The sequence below is a fragment of the Macaca nemestrina genome, chromosome 2 (assembly GCF_043159975.1).
Source record: "Macaca nemestrina isolate mMacNem1 chromosome 2, mMacNem.hap1, whole genome shotgun sequence".
Taxonomy (NCBI): domain Eukaryota; kingdom Metazoa; phylum Chordata; class Mammalia; order Primates; family Cercopithecidae; genus Macaca; species Macaca nemestrina.
Genome location: NC_092126.1, coordinates 149,270,508 through 149,291,448, shown reverse-complemented (window position 1 = coordinate 149,291,448; position 20,941 = coordinate 149,270,508). Strand labels below are relative to the sequence as shown.

General features: G+C 51.9%; 1 protein-coding gene across 16 annotated transcripts in view; it reads left to right on the top strand.

Annotated features, from left to right (window-relative positions):
* LOC105477698 (ATPase plasma membrane Ca2+ transporting 2) overlaps positions 1–20,941 on the top strand; it is a 380,543-nt gene that overhangs the window by 280,985 nt on the left and 78,617 nt on the right. For all 16 annotated transcript variants that reach the window (XM_071092215.1, XM_011734341.3, XM_024791515.2 and 13 more), the window contains one exon: positions 13,000–13,197. In XM_071092215.1, the coding sequence (XP_070948316.1) occupies positions 13,000–13,197 (198 nt within the window). The remainder of the gene's footprint in view (positions 1–12,999; positions 13,198–20,941) is intronic.

Genomic DNA, 20,941 nt, shown 5'->3' with positions numbered 1-20,941 from the left:
TGCAGAGTGTCCCCACCTGGAGGGACAGGGAACTGCTGCTTGTCGGCGCTCAACCATGGAGGCCCCTTCCCAGAAGGAGGAAGAGGGGGCTTTTCTGGCCTCCATTTTCCCAAAGGGCTGAGACAAAGTCCTCTCAGAGGTCACCTCGAGGCATGCTGAACCAAATCTCTTCAGCGAGGCTGACAGGGAATATGAAATGGCCATCATTTGCGTGTGTAGTAAGGCTCGGTTCAAGCAAGCCGAGCCGTCGTTCCCTTCCCTCGTCTCTGTGGGGTGCTGAGAGGGCCTGGGCCAGGAGTCAGGGGTCCAGCCCCAGGGAGCTGAAACTCCCTGGACCTGGGTCAAGTCACTTCCGCGTCTCTGGGCCTCCATTTTCCCAACTGTCGAATGGGAGGGTGAGAGCAGCTGGCCACGGGATGTGGAGGAGAGGGGACAGGGAGCCTTAGGGATGGATGGCCAGATTAACAAAGAAAAATACAGGGCATCCAGGGACATTGGAATTGCAAATTAACAATAAGTTGCTAATTTTTTTATTAGTGGTAAATGATTTGCTGTTTATCTAAAATTCAGGTTTCTCTGGGTAACCTGTATTTTATCCAGTAAACCCTTCTCAGGGGCCCCAGCTTCACTAGATCCCCCCATTCTTTGGTACAGATCATTGATGTTTTCACAGCTTCTAGATGAGTCCTGACCACCCCTTTCCACCCAGATCCCCAGCCCCCACACCCACTTCCCTGCCCATGTGGGAGGTCTGGAGCCCTGAGCGGAGAAGTTTAGTAAAGAATTCCCACAGTGGAGAGAGGAGTGGGAACTCAGCCGGACTTGGAGAAAAGGCAGGTGGTGGGTTTAAATCAGTGGAAACTTGTGTCCACACATATATCGGATTACAGGAACACAGCCTCTGTGTGCCCGTTGTGTGCCATGTCCATGTGGGTGCACATAAGTGAATGGCCATTATATCCACATGCTTGGAGAGAAACCACCCTGCGCTGCACTGTGCACATTCACATCCACAATCTAATGCCACATCCACAATTGTGTGCCACATCTGTGTGTGCATGTGCGTGTCTAGATGTCAGGTCTGTGTATGAGCACATAACCATAAATGAGCTAGGTGACAAAGGCTATCGGGGAGAATCAGGTAAATGCTGCCCCTCTCCACATGACAGAGACTTTGGATTCATAGGAAACTCCACCTAGGACCACTGGGTATCAGAGAGATGTCCCCTACCCTGCACCTTGCCCATCAGGAACCATCAACACCGTGACGTCATCATAAACTCTAGGCACTGCATACATGCCTGCAATGCACACCAGGCGATAGCCAGACCATCAGACCAGTTCTGAACTTACCTTGACAGCCCATACAGACTGATATCGCAGCAGGATGCCCGTGACACAAGTTGTTTTCACACAGAGGCGTTGTCTCTCTGCCCCAAGTCTGTTAAGTGGCTCTTACAGGGGGCACGTGGCCACCCGTGTGTGCAGGAGCATCTGGGCAACCTCAGCACTTACATCCCCATCACTGGTCCCCAGAGAGCAGGAGGGGAGGGAGGTTTCCTGAGGACCTGCTGTGTGCTGGTGCAAGCAGCCTCCCTTTAGGGAATGGTGGAATCAGAAACCAGAAGGCAGTAGTGGCAAAGGGTGGGTCTCAGTTGGTGTTTGACCCCCAGGGCCAAAACCCAGTACAGGAGAGATGCGCAATAAATGTGTGTTAGTGAATAAATGAGCCAGGGGACAAATGCTGTCAGGGGAGGATGAGGACAGATTGTTCGTGCTGAATAAATCAAGGAAGGCTTTCAGAAAGTGGTAGTAAATGTTCATCTGGGTCTCTCAAGACTAACTAAATAAGTCGACAGAGGGGTGGGCATCCTAGGTTCAAACCCGGATGTGCCAAGACAGAGGTAAATACCTGGCGCATGCAGACCTGTGGCTTGGCAGGAGAGTGGGATAAACGTGGCATGGCTAGAAGTGAGGCAGGAGGAGTCCTTTGGGACAACCTCACAGAGAGGCCACTGTGAGCCCAGGAACTGGATGGTTGTGAGGACATGGGGAGCCATGGGAGGTTGTGGAGCAGGGCAGGGATGCTGTGACAGCCGAACTTGAAGGCCGGCTCCTGGCCCCACACTGCCTCTTCTCCTCTTCCAGTCTCCTTTTTCTCACCACTCAGTTCTAGTTTCTCCTTCTCCAGCCTTCTGCAGCCACCAGTAGGAGACATAGGGTCATAGTGCTCTGTGCACCTGGGGACTCAAGTCTGGATCTCTCAGCTTTTCAGCCCACAGCACTCATGACCTTCTCTGCTGCAGGAAGACAGGTTGTGAGCCTGACTGTTGGCAGCTTTCAGGGAAGGAGATGGGCCCTGTGGGAGCTGGCAGCCCCTACAGAAGAAAAGGAACAGTCGACCCAGGCTGGGTACAGGCTCTGTCACCCACCTCACTGTGTGACCTGAACAGGCCTCAGCAGTAAGCCCCCACATCTCAGGGTTGTTGGCGAGGCTCAAAGGTGATGCTGTGCCAAAAGCATCTGGCAAGTATTAGGCTTCCTCCTCTCCCTCCTCCCCGAGGCCGGTGGTTCTTCAACCAAGGCTGTATCCCCATTGCCAAGGACAATGCAGCTGGCCCTGCCCCATCCAAGAGTGTGTGAGTCAGTAGGTCTGGGTGGGCCCTGAGAATGTGCATTTCTAACAAGTCCCCAGGTGATGCTGAAGCCACTGCTCCAGGAACCACTAAGTTTTCATTCCCTGCTGCACACTGCAATCCCTGGGGAGCTCTTCTAACTCCCAATGTCCGGGCCATGCCCCAGTCCATTTCAATTAGAATCTCTAGTTTGGGGCTCAGGCATTAATATTTTTTAAAGCTCCCTGGTGGCTCCAGTGTACAACCAAGTTAGGAACTAGTGCCTTGGAGAAAGCTCAGTAATAGCAACAATAGCAGCTAATATTAGTCAAGGCCTTCCCATATGCCAGGTACCCAGATGCGACCTTGTTTAACTCTATATGGCAGGCACTATCATTATTCCCATGCTGCCCATGAAAAAACCAAAGCCCAGGCCGGGCATGGTGGCTCACACCTGTAATCTCAGCACTTTGGGAGGCCAAGGTAGGTGGATCACCTTAGGTCAGAAGTTCTAGACCAGCATGGCCAACATGGTGAAACCCCATCTCAACTGAAAATACAAAAATTAGCCGGGCATGGTGGCAGGCACCTGTAATCTCAGCTACTCAGTGGGCCGAGGCAGGAGAATCGCTTGAAGCCAGGAGGCGGAGGTTGCAGTGATCCAAGATCACGCCATTGCACTCCAGCCTGGGAGACAAGAGCAAGACTTCGTCTCAAAAAAAAAAAAAAAAAAAATGAAACCAAGGCCCAGAGAGGGGAAGTCACCCGCCCAAGGTCACAGAGCTGGAAGGAGTCTCGAGCGAGGTCCAGACCTAGATCCGCTGTCCCATTTCATTGCTTTGTCTTGAAGCGGTGTGGCTTCCCACAGTCCCAGCAATGATGCCTGTGCAAGCTACCCATTCTATCTGGCCTCTGACAGGATATGAAGCACGTGGCGCCCTCCTCCACTCAGCCCGTGCCACACACCTTTGTGTGCTCGCATCTGCACACTCACTCAGCCACATCCTCGAGCATGCATGCATGCGCTAACAGCCTCTCATGGGCAGTAAGGCCCACGCCTGCCTTCTGGGTGCCTCGCAGGCTACATTTTAAATACATGAAGCAGGGCCACGAAGCCACCCTTGTGGTTTTTCCTGAGAAAGCACTCACCATTCATTTTATCTGAAATTTCCTGAGCACCCCATTGTCGCAGGGATCAAGCTGGAGTGAATCAGCATTCATGTTGGCTTCCACAGATAGGGTCACTGTGGGACATTTGGAGACACAGCCTACCCCCAACTAGATCAGGCTGCAGCAGGGCAGGGTGGCCACTGAGTTCTGTGGCAAGAGGCCTGGCTTGGTTGCCTTCCCAGCAGAAGAATCCTGTGCCTCAATGTGTGCATCTGCATAATGGGTGCTCAACACAGAACAACTTTACCATCTACAGAGTACTGTCAGAGCCTTGGTTCTATGTGATCCTCAAGTCAGACAGCCCAAGGCCCCTCAGAGAAGCTGAGTGATCCACTCAAGGTCACATAGGAAGGAAAGGTAGATTCCAACCAGGTCTCCAGATCTGGGTAGGGGTGTGTTGTGGCTGTGATGGTGTTCTCTGACACAAGCTAAGACAGTGGCAACACAGACAGAAATTCCTGGGATGCATATTCCAGGCCCAGAGTAACAGTAGTGGTGGTACAGTGGTGGCAGTGACAGCTGCATCTATCCTTTATGAAGGCCAGTGTGTGCCAAGCACTATTTCCACACATCATATTCCCCATCCTCTGTCAACCCCAGACTGCAGGGGATGCCAGAGACAGGGCTTTTCTTCCCAGAGGCATTGTCTGTCTGTCCCAAGTCCATTAAGTGGCTCTGAAGGGGGACATGTGGCCACTCATGAGGGCAAGGGCTTCTGGACAACCTCAGCACACACATCCCCGTCTCTGATCCCCAGAGAGGCAGGAGGGGAGGGAGGTTTCCTGAGGGCCTACTGTGTGCTGGTGCGCATTTATTCCCATTTCACGGAGGTGAAGACTGTGGCTCTGAGAGGGGAAATGATTTGCCCAAGGCACCAGCCCTGAACCAAAGAACTGCTGGGATTTGAACCCAGGGCTGAGGTTACCCATTGGCCTGCTGCTGCCATGCACCATGCAGCTCATCCCAGCTGATGGCCCCTGGCCCTGCAGACAAGGGGCCCAGCTCCCAGCCCCCCACTCCTGGAAACAGTCCTACCCTTGACTTAATTCCACCCCCTCACTGCTACCCCGGTGGCCTGGGTGCCTCTGGGGGAGCAATTTGTTTTCACACTAGCTCTGAGCAGCAGATGGAGAGTTTGGGGAACGTGATTACTGTTGGGTTTTTTTCTTGAAATCATTTGCTCAGGCTGCAGGCAGGTCCACTCAGCCAGACAGTGCCCCTGAATATCAGCCAGCCTCAGTGGGCAGTTAGTGTATTCCTGCTCTCGCCAGGGGCGGAAACAATCTCTGGGGTCCCTTTGCTGGAAATAAAGATGTGCAGCCTCGTGGGGCCTCAGAGGAGGCCTCTCCCTCAGGGGAGAAGAGGTCAGGGGTTACCTAGATGGCCTGGAAAACTCACTTGAATCCCTCTCAATTGGCCTCTACTTTTGATACAGCCCAGCCTCTTGGTGTGAGGTGCCTCACACATGGGAAGAGCGAAACCCTGCCCTGCCCGCAAGTACAGCACTAGAGCAGAAAGTAAGCCATATGTTAAATGTCTCCATTCCTTCATCTCGCCCCTTCATTCTGACCCCTAACCCAGCCCCGGCTCCTTTACCTACCTCAATAGCCCTTTCTTTATTCTGATTAATTAACCACATCCTACCTTCTAAGTGGCTTATAAAAGTTTGTCTCATACAAACTGATTTTAAATGACCTAAGTTAGGTCACTGAAAACAGACAAAGAGAGAAGAGAAGAAATAGGATGCAGATTCGACAGCTTGATACATGCTGCTGAGTCCTCTGGTGCAGCTCCCAGAGGTGAACTGCATATTCAGTGCTGAGCTACCAAGCAGGCAAGGGGAAGATGGCAAAAAGATGAGTTACAGGAGCCAAAGTCTCTGTTAGAGAACACTCTCACCCTCACCCCAAAGGCCTGTGTAAGCCTGACCGCATGTGGCATGCTATAAATTCAGTTTCTATCCCAGCCTTTCCTGGCCGTAGGGACAAAGGGTACAGTAGATGTGTCCTCTTCCTTGGGGACCATCTGACCCCTCTTCTGAGGAGCAAACTAGGAATGCTTCAGTCACTCTGGCCTTTCCCAAGACCTTTGGAGTTTCTTTTGCCTTCTCAGAGCCCCTCTCCTGACCCACACCCTTTCACCTGATCAACCCTCACTCCTTCTTCCAAGCTCACCCAATTACAACTACACTTCTGCCAGGAAATCCTTCCTGACACTCCTGTCTTCCTTACGATAGTGTCCCCAGCATGTAGAACAAAGTCTGGTTTATAGTAGGTGCTCAGTCAAAATTTGGTGATTGATTGAATGAGTAAATGAATGACTGGATGTGCACCATTTTGTATGATCCTAGGTACCTTTTCTACCTTCAGAGGGCCTGAGAAGGGTAGGGGAACTCAGGCCTCCTTAAGACAGGAGGATGTTGAGTCTGAGTGGGGCCTGGCATCTGGTGCAGGACCTTAGTGGGCCTTAGTGGGCCGTCCAGCTTCTATGTAAACATGCTCCCTCCCTCCTTCCCAGAATAATCCATCCATCCTCAGCTCACCCATTAGAAAGTCCTTCCCTTTCATAATGAGGAGCGCCTCTACCGGGCTGCTGCACCATCTGGAACGTGAGGAGCGCCTCTGCCCGCCCCACCACGGCAACTGTCTGGGAAGTGAGGAGCCCCTCTGCCCGGCCGCCGCCCCATCTGGGAAGTGAGAAGCACCTCTGCCCGGCCGCCCAGTCTGGGAAGTGAGGAGCGCCTCTGCCCGCCCCACCACAGCAGCTGTCTGGGAAGTGAGGAGCCCCTCTGCCCGGCCGCCCCGTCTGGAAAGTGAGAAGCGCCTCTGCTCGGCCGCCCAAGTCTGGGAAGTGAGAAGCGCCTCTGCTCGGCTGCCACACTCTCTGGGAAGTGAGAAGCGCCTCTGCCCGGCCGTCGCCCCGTCTGGGAAGTGAGGAGCGCCTCTGCCTGGCAGCCGCCCCATCTGGAAAGTGAGAAGTGCCTCTGCCCGGCTGCCGCCCCATCTGGGAATTGAGGAGAGAGACACTTTCCCCTCCTCCCTCCCCCGCCTCCCGTCTGGGAAGTGAGGAGCGCCTCTGCCCCTGTCTGGGAATTGAGGAGCGCTGCTTTCCGCGCCCCCCCCCCCACTCCCCCGCCACCTCCAACTGTCTGGGAAGGGAGGAGCGCTGCTTTCCGCTCCCCCACTCCCCCGCCACCTCCAACTGTCTGGGAAGTGAGGAGCGCCTCTACCGGGTCGCTGTGCAGCCCAAGTGTGAAGTGACAGCCTTTTGTGTGATCTTTCTGCCCTCCCCAAGTTTGCATTTTCGACATTAAAGTTTACTTTTTAATTTAAAAAAGATAAAAGAAAAAGAAAGTCCTTCCCTCTCATAAAGCCAGAGGCCCCTCCTGTACCTTTTCCTCCAGGTGCCCAGCTCTGTGCTCTGGGGCCAAAGCACAGGCTCCCTTTGCCCCCAAGAGAACCACTGTCCCTCGAGCTTTGCCTAACAGAGCTGAGGTGGGGCTGGAGTTTGTCACTCGGCTCTCAAACATGAGTTCCAACTCCCATAGGTCTGGGCACATGCCCTTGGTGAGTCAGATGTCGGGATTTCTATATGGAATTGACTTTTTAATGTTTGCAAAAAATTTCCATTTAAAAAAAAAACACCAGGCAGACCAAATGAAACCTGTCTAATGGCCTGAGACTGCAGTTTGCGGGAGCCAAAATTGGCTAAGAAGAGACAGGAAGGTACCCCAAGCAAAGGAATGGGAATGGCCAGGGCAGAGGTTTAGAGGCTGGGGAAGAGCCCAGGACAGTGTCCAGGACAGCTGAATACAGATACACTTTGAGGCCAAGGCTCCTCATATACCCACTGACAGCAAGCAGCCATGACAGCAGGAAGTTCCTATACAGCCAGCCAGTCCCTCACTTTGCGCCATGGCTGTCTTCTTTTACGTACGTAGTAGGACACAGATTCTGCCCCCAGTTGAAAAATCTGGACGAGTGTTGGAGTGTTTTTTACTTTCACAGTAAAAGCACATGCCTTTACAGTTTAGAGAGCTTCACACACATTCCTCTGTGCATGGGTTTCCCCAACCTAGGGGTTATTTTGTTCCCATTTTATTGATGAGAAAACTGAGTCTCCGAGGGATGAAACTGGCCCAAGCTCACTCACAAGTCAGTGGTAGAACCAAGACCAAAACCTGGCTCCTCACCTAGTGCTCTGACTTCTGCTTATAATTATACAGAAAGAAAATTCACATTTGAAAGTCCACAACCCCACATAGCATCTGGACATTTGTGTTTCTCAATTTTCAGGGCCTCGCTGCTTTTGTCCAGTGATCTTTGACACCCTGTATTAATTTTTAATATGCAAAATGGTGAGATGCTCTTTGATCTAAATTGAATCTCAAACGCCATTCATCTCTCACACCAGCCTCTGTTGTTTCTGCTCCCAAAAATATGTGTGTTAATATTCAGCAGAAAGGAAAAGAGACCACAAGGTTCAGCTCCTGGGAAGGGCATGACAGGTAGGCTGGACCAGGCAAGCTGTCCCACCTGCAGGTCCTCAAAACCGCTATCTTTGGATACCAAATACCAGAGCCACCAGCCCTAGCCTTCATCCAGACCAATCCTTCATGTCACATGTGGGGAAACTGAGGCCCAGAGAAGGGAAATGGCTTGTCTGCAGTCACAAGGCCCTTTTGCTGTGCCTCTCCTCACCTTGACTGACCCCTTCCTATCTTGTCAAAATCCTGCCAGTTCAAAGTCTTCCTCTCCAGAAGGTCTGGCTTAATCTCCCACCTGGCCTAAAACCTGGACGGTAATAATGACACAGTGCGCCTACCTGGTTTCAGGCACAGCACTAGGCTCCTTACGTGAGACATCTTGCTGAAGCCTCACCCCAACCCTGTAAAATAGGCACTGCTGTCACCTGCATTTTACAAAAGCAGAAACCGAGGCAGTGAGAGGTGAAGCACTTACCCAAGGTCACTCAGAGCTGGGATTTGAAATCAGGCCATCCGAGTTCAAATCCCACCTGTGTTCTTGGGGCTTGGTTTCCTCAGCTCCGGCTTGGCTGTTCTTCCGCTGAGAAGAGGGGAGTGAGCAAGACATTGTGGCCACCTCCACCTTCTCAGAGGCCCCATGTGAGCCTCAGTGCCCAGGGTTCCCATGTTGGACTTTGATTCTGGGATGCTTGTTGTGGAAACTGCCATGGAAACAGCCCTAGCAGAACATACAAATGTTCTTATGCCCTGAGTTGTTATTTCTGAAAAACAGAGGGCCTCTCAGAAATCTGTGGGGAATGGGCAAGGGCAGGGGCTAGGGAAGGAGCTGCCTGGAAGATGGAGGGAGGGACAGAGAAGCTACCTTGCACTGACCCCTCACCCTTCCAGCCACATCTCCCTGTCCCAACCCATAGCCTTGGGGGTCTCAAACTAGCAACTTAGGGGCTGAATCCAGCCCACAGATGTGTTGTACTTGGACCTGGCATGTTTTTAATGGGGAGATTTTACATCAAATTCCAAATGTCCAGCTTCTCTTAGAAGATTGGAATATCTGCCACACTGGGCCCATATTCCCACACAGGAGCTGAAAAGCAATGGAAGGGCCAAGGTTCTTCACTTTGCTCCAGTTTCTACCACTCCCTAATGTCTCCCACTCACCTACTTCACTCATTCACAAAACCCACCCAACCCCCACACCTGTTCAAATTTGCAGCCCCTACTCTGTCTGCTGTCCCAGGACTCAGGACCTCAATGCCTGGCCTGTGGATTCCCAGCATGACAGAGCCCCAGCATATGGCCTGACTTCCAAAATGGAATACCCACGTTATCAGCTGTTTACACTGTGTGGACTCCAGAACGTCGGAACCATGGAACTCAGAAGGTTCAGAGACTCCCCTCTTGGAATCAATCAGGCAGGGCCCAGAAGGTTGGCCGGCCTCACTTACTTTTTTTTGGCAAAGACCTAATTTGCACCAAATCTTATGAGGAGCTCCAAAATGTGAAAACAGAACCTAGGAAAACCATTTCAGGGCCTATAGATCTCAGAACCCCTGGGATTCTCAGGACCTACCCATCTTATTGAACACTCCCATTGTTGAAATGGGGAAACTGCAGCTCAGAGAAGGGAATTGACTGGCCAAAGCCACAGCAAACTGCCATAACAGGCCAGTATTGGCTGGTCATAGCCCCTCCCTCAGAGGCCCACTGCCCTCTTGAACTCTCCCTTCTCCCTAGACAAAACCCAGCCCAAGGAAAACGCCTGAAACTCATTTACACCGTGGCGTCCAGAACTGATGATGGCTTCCCCTCCCAGAAAATCTAAAGGAATTGGAGCTTTTAATTAAAGGAATAAAGGTCAAGTAGAGGAATTCCAGTTGTTGGTTGTGGGTAGAACTGGACAAAAGGAGGAAGACAGGGAAGCTTCCTGCAGTTTCTGGAATCAGTACGTGGATCTCCCAGATGGCCAGCCCAGTAGGGAACAGTGGAAGCAGTGTTCCCACGTGCTTAGATCAAGGCTACCCTGGGCTCTGAGAGCCCAGGAGCTGCCCCACAGCAGCAGCTTGGTCTTAGGGCAGTTTGTCTCCCCATCTATGAAATGAGCCTAACCTGGCTCTGGGTTCCTTTGTTCTCATTACATGCAGGACATGGGATCCCAAGAGCTTGCCTGCACCAACAGGCAGGCTAGTGTGAGGTCTCCTAGGGACGGAGCCATCCCTGGGATCCCCCCGTAGAGGTGTTTCAGCCAGCCTGGCCCTTGGAGGCTCCTGATGGAGATCTCATGGTCAGCATCTGAGGAGACTCCGCATCTAGAACCCCGGACAGACACCCAAACCACAGGCTGCTGGACTCCTGGAACCACTGAGCTCTTATGTCCTTGGGCAACCAGGTCTGTTCCATGCATATCACACTGCCCAGAACCTGGCACCAGGCTAGGCCCACAGTGGGGGCTCCAGGAATGCAAACTGAATGAATGAATGGGTGAATGAGGCAACAAACAACAGACTGTTAGAACCCTAAAACCATACATTAGGCCACAAGGTCCCATCAGCCACATGGTCCAGTCCTGCAACCCTAGCGTGCTGGTGGTGCTGTTTGCGGGAGTAGACTGAAGGCCATAGGTCTGATGAGGGGTGTGTGCCCCTCCTTGACCACCCCCCACCATCTGTCCTCACTAAGACACAAGAAGTGCTAGGGTTTGCTGGGTCAGTGACAGGACTGTCATTGCCCGCCTGCAGGGGCCCATTTGTGCTGCACTGTTCAGGCCAGGCTCGGAATACTCAGACCTGCATTTAGCGGGTGGGACAATTCTAAGGCTTCAGGTGCCAGGCTCTGAGGTACAGGAATCAGACTGGTCTTTGCCCCCAAGGTCCACGGCCCAAGTAGGACACGGGTCCGGAGAAGTGGTAAGCCTGCTGCGGAGAAGGCTGTGGGAAGTAAAGGCAGAGGGCCACTCTCTGCCTGGAGTGGAGGGGAGGCTGCTCAGCAGGGGCCCTTGAGAGGGGCTCACAGTGCTGAATGGAGGAAAGGCTGTTCCTGGTTTGCTGAACAGCAGGAGTAAAGGCCTGGGGGTGTGACAGGACACTTGTCATGGAAAAATAAAATGGCACACCAGCGACTTGGGGTGGCATGGGGCAGCTTGAAAGGAAGGCTGAAGCAAGAAGAAGCACCGACCTCTGAGGGGCACAGCAGACAGTGGACAGAGGGAGCCCTCCCCACCAGAGCCACACACCTCCTAGTCACACACCTGAATTTCCTCCATGAGAGGTTCACCCTTCCAGACCCCTCTTCCAAGGTACAGATCCACCTGGGGTTTGCCAATTGTGGGTCGTCCATACCCCAATACCAGGGAGTTTAGGAGGTGACGTATACACAGGAAAACAGTGGCCAGTGCCAGAGCAGGGAAGGGCACAGCACGGGCACAGTGTGGCAGGAGGAAGGCAAAGTGCTGGCCTGCCTCTGCCGGGAGGAAGCCACATGGCAAAAGTCAAGGCTGCAGACACAGGTTGTGGGTCAGACGAGAGGGCCAGAGTGCCAGGCTGGGAGACGTGGGCTTTATTCCAAAGACAGTGAGCAGCCTCCCAATTCTTCCAGACTTGCTAGTCTGGAAGAATTATCTGGAAATGCAGATGGTGGGTGGAAGTGGGCCCCTACCACTCTGTCCAGGCCCCACATGATGAGGGGTGCACCTGGCTATACCTCACTCCCTTGTCCAGAAGAGGAGAAACCACCGGCGTCAGCTGCATGTCCACCAGGCACGCTCCGAGCACACTGCAAGGCATCCACGGCGAGGGCCGTCCCTAAGTGGGCACTCTTCTGTCTGGTGGGCTGCTCTGTTCCAGTGTCTGCAACAGTGCCAGGCACTTAGTAGGCGCTCAATAAATGCTCATGGACCACATGAATTACCTCATGTGATATTCACAACCATCCATGGGTTAAGTACAATCACCATCACCATTGCAGAAGAATTTACTGAGGCTCAGAGAGCGAGGGCCATCACACTGGGATTTTAATCCAGGCAGTGGCTTCTGATTCTTCTCTAACCACTGTGAGGCATTCAAAAGGAGGGAGAGCAGAAGGAGGGTACCAGTGTGAGGTGGCTGTAGGAGTGTGGATTCGCTTCCCGTGGCTGCCACAGCAAATGACCACAGACTGATTGTGGCTTAAAACAAGGAAAGTTTATTCTCTCATGACTCGAGGCCAGAAGTCAGAAATCAGGTGTGAGCAGAAACCTCCCTCTGAAGAGCAAGGAACAATCCTTCCTTGCTTCTTCCAGCGTCTGGTGGCCCCAGGCGTTTCCTGGCTTATGGCTGCATCACTCCAATGTCTGCCTCTGTTTTTACATGGCATCTTCCCTCTGTGTCTGTGTCTCTTGTAAGGACACCTATCATTGCATTTAGGGCCCAGACAGATAATCCTGGATGTTCTCATTGTGATATCCTTAACTTAAGTTCAACAACAAGACTATTTTCCCAAATGAGGTCACATTCACAGGTTCCAGGGATCATGATGTGGATATATATTTTGGGGGCTGCCGTTCAACCCACTGCACGGTGTCTCTGGCTTTTGGCAGGAGCCTGCTTAGGGCCCAGAACATGAAGAGATGTTGGACTCCTGGGCCAGCCGCCTGCAAGTTCTTGCTCTGTTTCTCCTTCTCTGCCCCTAGATTCCCAGAACACGCCTGCATCTCTCCCGGACCCCCAGGCCAACCTCTCTGCTCTCTGTCCACAGGTTTGCCGGGCACCGCTCCAGACCTGGAAAAAAGAAAGCAAATTTTTGGGCAAAACTTTATACCTCCAAAGAAGCCAAAAACCTTCCTGCAGCTCGTGTGGGAGGCGCTGCAGGACGTGACGCTCATCATCCTGGAGATCGCCGCCATCATCTCCCTGGGGCTGTCTTTCTACCACCCGCCTGGCGAGGGCAACGAAGGTAAGACGGACCTCGGACCCAGGAACTGCCCCGCACACCTGACCACCACATCCACACCGGGGGCACTCGTGGCTCACACAAATAATCCTCTCCTTCCAGGGGAGGAAACCAAGGCCCAAGGGGCAGGGCCCCGCTCATAGCCAACACAGCCAAAGAGTGGCCGAGCCAGGCCTCAGCCCCGTTTTCCCTGTGTGAAATGCACAAGAGTTGGACCAGCAACAGTAATTGTTTTAGTGAGCATTTTTGAGCACTTACAGAGTGCCAAGCCCTGGGCTGAGATGTCGCCCCGGTAACCTCCTGAGGTAGCAGCCATGTTTATGCCTGTTTTAAAGATGAGGAAACCTTGGGTTCAGTGCATACTGCTTGGGTGATGGGTATACCAAATTCCCACAAATCAGCACTAAAGAACTTACTCATGTAACTAAATACTACCTGTTCCCCAAAAACCTATGGAAACAAAAAAAATGTAAAAAAAAAAAAAGAAAAAAAAACAAAGATGAGAAAACCAAGGCACAGAAAAGGGAGTTACTCTGCTCGAGGTCACCAGCTAATAAACAGTCCTCAGATTTTGCTGTGGAGCTTGTTGAAAACACTGGTGTCAGTCCAGGTCCTAAGAGAGCCTGGTTATCTCTCTCCAGAGTCCAGGGATGGCTGGATTTTGATAAGCACACAGGTAGGGGCGACCCTGACATCTGTGCAGGCTGATCTGTTTTATAATTTGCTTTTTCAGTCAGTAGGATATTGTGAATACTTTTTTGTGATTCATTATGATTCAACATTTCCTAATGAATGTGCTGCATAAGTAGATAACCCTACTACAGCTTCAGACAAGCAAATTAAAAGTTAATAGCACATAAGAAATAACATTATGGGCCTCATTTTCCCTAAATAAGAAGATGGCCTCTGAGGTCCCTTGAATATTTGTTGCCCTGCCCCCTCCCAAGCCAAAGTTGCCCAAGAAACTGGATAACCAAGTCTATTAGGCCAACTATCTCAATTTTACACATAGTAAGTTGATTTGTTTTCTTTCATGACTTCTTTCCATAGAGGGTTTAAAGACACAAGAGAGATACATCTCACAGCATGCAGTCAAATAGAAAGCCAGACAGAAAAGGAATGGAAGCAAAGAAACCGGCTATAATTGCTGCCGTGATTGAGATTTAAATCTGACTTGAGGTTCCTGGCAGCCAAGACAGAAAGGGAATTAGGGTGATTTGCTGTGAATATACTAGAAAGTACCGAATTTTAAAAATAATAATAATAAAACAAAAATTTTTAAATGAAAAAATTAAAAACTAAAAGGTAGATTTGCATAGCTCAAATTATCAACAAGAAGGAAAACTAGGAAGATGACATTTCTCTTTACAAGAATTCTGGGAGGAACTTTCACATAGCACATTACAGGAAATGCACAATGGGCAGCCTTCTTTACAGAAGTTTTACACCAAATATGAAAGAAGATAGTACATGACGACTTGAATAAGCCTTGAACAAAGCTAAGAGTGTAACACAAATGCATAATGATAATACTTCTTACTATTTTTATAGCTACCACTAGTTGGGAGCTATTATGATAGAAGTCCATTTAATTATCAATCCTCACAACAACCCCCAAAACCAAGGCCCTGAGATAGCAAATTGCTTGCTAAGGGCACACAGCTAGAAAGTAGCAGAACCATGACTCAGACCAAAGCATTCTGGCTTCTCGGTCCTGTCCCTCAGCTGCGTTTCCTCAGAGAAGGACAGGACTGAATCAGCCCAGATACATGGCCTCATGCAACCCAATTCAGCACAAGATTAGAACTCAGATAGCAGGTGGTGGAGGGGGTGGAAGGGTAACATGGACTGAGCTCCTCATGTGTGCCAGGAGGAGCTTCTAACCCCCCAAACAGGTGAGTGCAATCTTCTGTCTTAGAGATTCGGAAACCAAGGCCCAGAGAGGGGAAGGACTTGCCTGCCGTCACAAAACTACCTTAGGCCATAGGGCAGGATTTTCAACCTGAGTCGGTCTGTGGCTCGTTCCACGGCTCTTCCCTGCCTCTGGCCGGGGCACTAGCTCAGGCCACGCCCTCGTCCAAGGCAGCTGCACACAATCCAGCTTCACTGGGATCAAAAGTTCTTGGGCTTTGTGACCATCCTGACTCCTTCTCCCAAAGCCCATGCCCTGGCCTGAGATCTGAGCTCCGGGCCTTCCATGTTTCCAGGACTCCTGTGCCCCAAGTCAGGCTTGGGCTCCACCAATCCCCAGCCACCAAGTGCAAAAACAAACTAACAAACAAAAAGCCCTGAGGAGACATCAGTTTCACCAGGGAAGTTGACAGGGACAGTTATGTGGCCTTCTTGGCTCCCTTCTCCCTGCACACAGCCTTCCAGAGACTGGGGTCCAGCTGTGACTGAGCACCCAGTACACATGGCACTTTATGTCCAGGTTCTCAGTGAACCCTCACACCCATTTCACAGACCAGGAACTTTCGGCCAAAGATCCCCAACAGGGCCCTCCCTGAGCAGCCAGTGTTGAAATTGTGTCATTGCTGTGGTGCTACTGAGTTTTGTTTGAAATCATGAAATGCACCCAATTTCTTTTTGACACCAGCTGCCACATCTTGGAAGGCACCAGAGTCCAGCGATCAGAGCCTAGGCACAGGGCCTGGATCTGCCTGTCTGGCCCTGGACCCAGGCCGGCCCTCCATGTGCTCAGCCTCAGTGTCTTCATCCATAAAATGGGGTGAATGATAGTACTTGCCTTGTGGAGCTCTTGTGATGATTGAAGGAAATAATGCAAAGCACTTAGCATGGAGCCCTGAGCCAACTTCAGGAAGCAGGTGTCCCCATGTGGCCGATCGCTCCTGGTTTCTGGAAAAGTGACCACGTTCTTTTCAACACCCCACAATTCTAGTATCCTCTACAGCAATGCGGGGGTGGACAGTGTGAGCGTATTAGAGTCACAGGTTCCAAAGCCCCAGCACCTGTCACTCTTGCCTCCAGCCCCTGTCATGTTGAGTCCTCAGAGGCCCACTGCCCGCGTCCGCCCCAGGTCTAAAGATCCAGAAGTTAGAGCCTGAGCCAGGCAGAGAGCCTTGCTTCTGAGAGGGCAGGCAGCCCTGTGCACAGAACAGACTCAGGAAGTTCTACAGAAGGAGCAACACCGGCCCTGTCAGCAGAAGGAAGGAAGGAGGGAGCGCAGGCTAGGGGGAAGAAGGAAAAGGAAAGGAAGAAGGAAGGCAGGGAGGGGCTTATTTATAACCTGGCACCCATAGGAAAGATGGGCAACATTCCACCACCGGCCTCACCAAATCCCCAGTGCTCACGTTGTTTGAACTCATTCAGTTTTATTTCTCACTTGCCATTATCTTAAATGCCTTGGAATGGACATCCTCAGCCCTGAGCTCTGATGCTAGCCAGGTACACGGCATCCCCACCCCCACCCCATCTGGCAGGTGAGGGAACTGGAGCTCCAAGAGCGGAGGGTGGGGACTCACCCAGAGTTGTGGCCTGGGCCCCCAAGTCAGGCCTCAGGCTTCCCGCACTGGGGACAAACTCAAGAGCCAGGGATGAAAAACCCACAACTGGACTCATTCCAGGACCAGGTCTGGGGGCAGGCAAGGAATACAGCATGGTGGCAGCACTACAGGGCTGACCGCCCCCACCAGAAGACACATCTTTCCGAGAGGGAGGCCTGCTCTTAGCAGATGACAAAGCAGGGCCTTGGGACCCAGTGGGATGTGGGTTCAAATCCAGGTGCAGCAGCTCCCAGCCAGTGACTGCCCCTGCCCAGGCCTTACCTTCTCCCTCTGTCAGACAGGGCTGGTCACTGGCAATGTTGATGGGTGGAATTAGAGTCACACATGCAATGAGTGTATGAGTTTCTCGCTGTGCCTGGCCCATTGTAGGTGGTTAGTAGATACAGTCATGTGTCGCTTAACAACAGGGACATGTCACGTTCTAAGGCAATTTCATCGTCGTACCAACATTGTAGAATGTGCTTACATATACCTAGATGGCACAGCCCACTACACACCTGAGCTGTATGGTGCAGCCCGTTGCTCCTAGGCTACGCACCTGCACAGCGTGTGACCAGACTGAATCCTGTAGGTAGTTGTAACACAATGGTGAGTATCTATGTATCTAAACACGGAGAAGGTACAGTGAAAATACAGTATTATAATATTATGAGACCACTGCGGTAAATGCAGTCGGTCAGTAACAGAGACAGCCTCACACAGCGCATGACTGTGTTTGCTGAGTGACCACAGGGCCCTTGTCCAGCGGTGACACTGTTGCTATCTGTACACACTGTCTAGTTTTACCTAATGCCTAACTCCTGGGGCTCTGCCCCACATGTCATCTCATCCTTTTCCCTAAAACCATTGGGCCAAGCTGGGCCAGGCTGGGCCAGATGCCCCCTGATGAGCAGGAGTGAAGAGGTATAAAAGCATCCCCTAACTTAAAGCCAGGAACCCTCGTTTGAGTCCTGGCTCTATCACTTCCTGGTGTGTAACCTTGGGAAGGTCTTATCTCATACTCATCACTCAGAAAGCAGTTGGGGCAGGGCTGTGGGTGCTGTAGCACTCTGCAGCCTGTTAGTCCTCTACCAACATCATTTTGTACATGAAGAATTACCTGGCTCAGAGACCTCTAGGCACTTGTCCTAGGTCACACAGCATGTTCATGGCAGGGCTAGGATTGGCACACTCAGTGCCCCCAACCCCCTGCTGGTGACAGCTCCCCTAGTGTCAGAGTGCCAGCAGAGTGACAGGCACATAGTAGGTGTTTAGAAAATGTTTATGGCTCAACTAGTTTTGAGGATCTTTGTTGGATACCAGGCCCTGCTAGCCATCTGGGAGGCAGATTCCCCATTGTACTGGTGAACATGCAGACAGGCCCAAAGAGGCCAAGTGGGTTCCCCAAGCTTACACAGACAGGGAGAGGCCACACCCTCTACAGCCCCAGGTCCAGGGAGAGCAGTTGCAGTTGCCTGGACCCTATGGCCACAGTCTCCAGATCCTGTCCCTGCCCCAGTCCAAGGGAGCTCCAGAGGAGACCTCAGCGGGACCCACCCTCTCCCCTCTTCCCTCCCCTTCCTATTCTCTTCTCCCTAATTGCTCCAGGGGCAGCAGGCGTTGTTCCTAGGGTCAGACGGCTTCCAGGTGGCCAAATCCCTGCCCCAGTCATCTGCACTCCCACTTTCTAGCCATCCCTGGGCACCGTGTGACCATCAGACAGTTCTCTGGAGATAAAAGCTAATCGGCTTTTGCTGGCAGAGTGAGTACCCTCCGAGGCCCAGAGGGTTCCTTGGTGTTGAGTCAGCAAGGGCAGCAGGTAGGGCTGGGAGTTGGAATGGGGCAAATCCCACTCAGTCACTGTGCCCTTGGCTTTCAGAGGCCAGTCCAGGGAAAAAAGCTAATGAAAAGGGGAGAGGACCAACTTTTACCACGTATCTATCATGTGCCAGGCCCTTAGCTCACAAATCCCTGGGGTTATCCCACTTCACAGCTGTCTAACCTGAAGCTCAAAGAGGCCAAGTCACTTACCTGAAGTCACACAGCAGAGGCTGGACTTGAACTAGGTCTTTCTGATTCCAGAACCCGAAGGTTTGTCATTGCTCTAAGTGTCCAAATGCTCCTGTAGCTGCTCTAATGGGGGCCTCATTGAGGAGGCACACAGCAGGGGAAATAACAGCCTTCCCATTTCCAGAGCACATAGCAAGGGGCAGGGGATAACAAAGGTCTTGTAAAATGCAGCATGGGGCTCTGTAATCCCACTCCTTCCCCCTCCCTGCCCCTAAGCCCCAAGATAATGCATTTCCATATACTGGATTTCTGTTTAGCAAGGTTCACCTATGTTTCCCAGTCTTTGGAGTCTCTATTGCTGTCATTCATGGTGGTACAGGAGGCACCATTCACCATTTCCTCTCCTCCCATCATCATATGTCACTCAAATCTAGCAGGAGCCCCTTCTGTAATGTGGGCCTCAGGGCTTCATAAAGCCGGGCTGTGGAACTTGAATGCAGTAATGCTCACCCACACACTGGAAAATAAGAAGCACCAGCTTTAACTGAGCATTTACTGTGTGCTCACTGCAGTGGGTATTTTACCTGAAGGCTCTCTCTTAAGCCTCTCAACCACCTCATGAGAGAGCACCTGCCATTTTGCAGATGAGGAAAACCAAAACAAGGCAGGCACAGTGGTTCCATAGCAAGTTCATGGGCACCCAGCAGTTAGCGCAGCTGGGATTCAAACGTGGTTACCGTTAGCACAATTATGATTACCATTACTCCAAGCCTGGTCCTGCTGAACAGTTTTAAATTACTGGAAAAGTCTGAAACTCCCAATGGGGGAGAAAGGTGACTTGGGAACCCCACATGATGGCGTTGTTTCCTGGCCCGAAGGGAACGGCTGGTTCAGTGCAAGACCTGGAATTTTCCAGTGGCACGTGCAGCTGGGCCGCAGTGATTCCGTATCTCCCCAGACTTGGGCCCCACCCTTCCAGGAGCCAAAAGCCCATAAACATTCCTTGAGTGTCACTTGGCCTTCTTGTCATGTTGCTTCTGACCCCTGGCTTTCCAGAAGCTTCCATCGGGGTCTCTTGAAGCTTCTGTTCTCTGTTCCTTGAGACAGACTGGATTTCCAGATGCTCAGCCATGAATCTTTGGCAAACACATGGCAGAGGGGACTGCTGGGCTCGGGGAGAGTGAACAGGCCAGGTCTGGTGTCAGATTCCAGACCTGGATAAATTCCCATTATCTGCTGTGTGACCACAGGTAAGTCTCTGCTTCTCTCTGAACAGCCCCCTTAGGGGTTAAAGTGAATGCTGGGTGCACAGCAGGCCTTGCAGGGTATCCAGTGCCCCACCTGGCCCCTGTGGAGGGGAACTGCTCTGAGTTTTCCAGGAAGGTTGGTCAGATGCTGCTGGAGATTCCTTTCCATGGAAATGGCCGCTCCCCAGGTCCCAGGGGAAATGAAGGCTGGGTGTGTCCTGACTGTGGCACCTCACCTCCTGGGCCTCCACCTCTTGCTTTCAGGATCCTTGTGGGGATGGGAAAGGGGCATGGAAGGGCCGTAGGCCCAGCACTGCATGGGTAGGACCTGCCTTTGGGTCTGATGCCTTCAGATCTGATGTGCTTAGGTTCTTCTTTTTCTCTTTACCCCATGGGCCAGGCAGACCTCGAGAGTTTTGGGGGCCTAGACTGGGAGGCTCAGTGGTGCAAGGGTGTGGGATGCAGGGTCACTGTAGGTCAGACAGGTGGCCTGCAGCTCAAGCATCAGTGTCCTCACTGTGGAGGGCGGCTCACTCCTCAGCTGACATCTGACAAGAACTGAGTTAGAGAACCTCCTGTGCGCTGAGCTCTGGCCAGGAGTTTCCCCCTTCCTCTCCCTGAGCCCCAGAAGGTGGTCTCAGCGATCCCTATTTTGCAGATGAGGCCACTGAAGCTGGGGAAGGGCAATGACTTACCCAAAATCATGCAGAGGCAGCAGCAGGATTAGAACCAGCTCATCTTCCCAACCTGCCTAGGCAATGTAATGAGACTCCAACAGAAGAGGACTTCGGCAAAACTGCCTTCTCAGACCCTCAAGCACATGGAGTATTGGCTGCCTTTGTTCTGGGAAAAAAAATGCCTCGCTTCCTCTCTTTTCTCATGAATTAGAGAAAATTCCTTGTCTTTTCTCATCAGTTAAATTATCTTTTCTCTCCTCTGTGCCTTGTCTGTGCTGTAGAGTCCGTGAACTTTACCACATTGAATTTC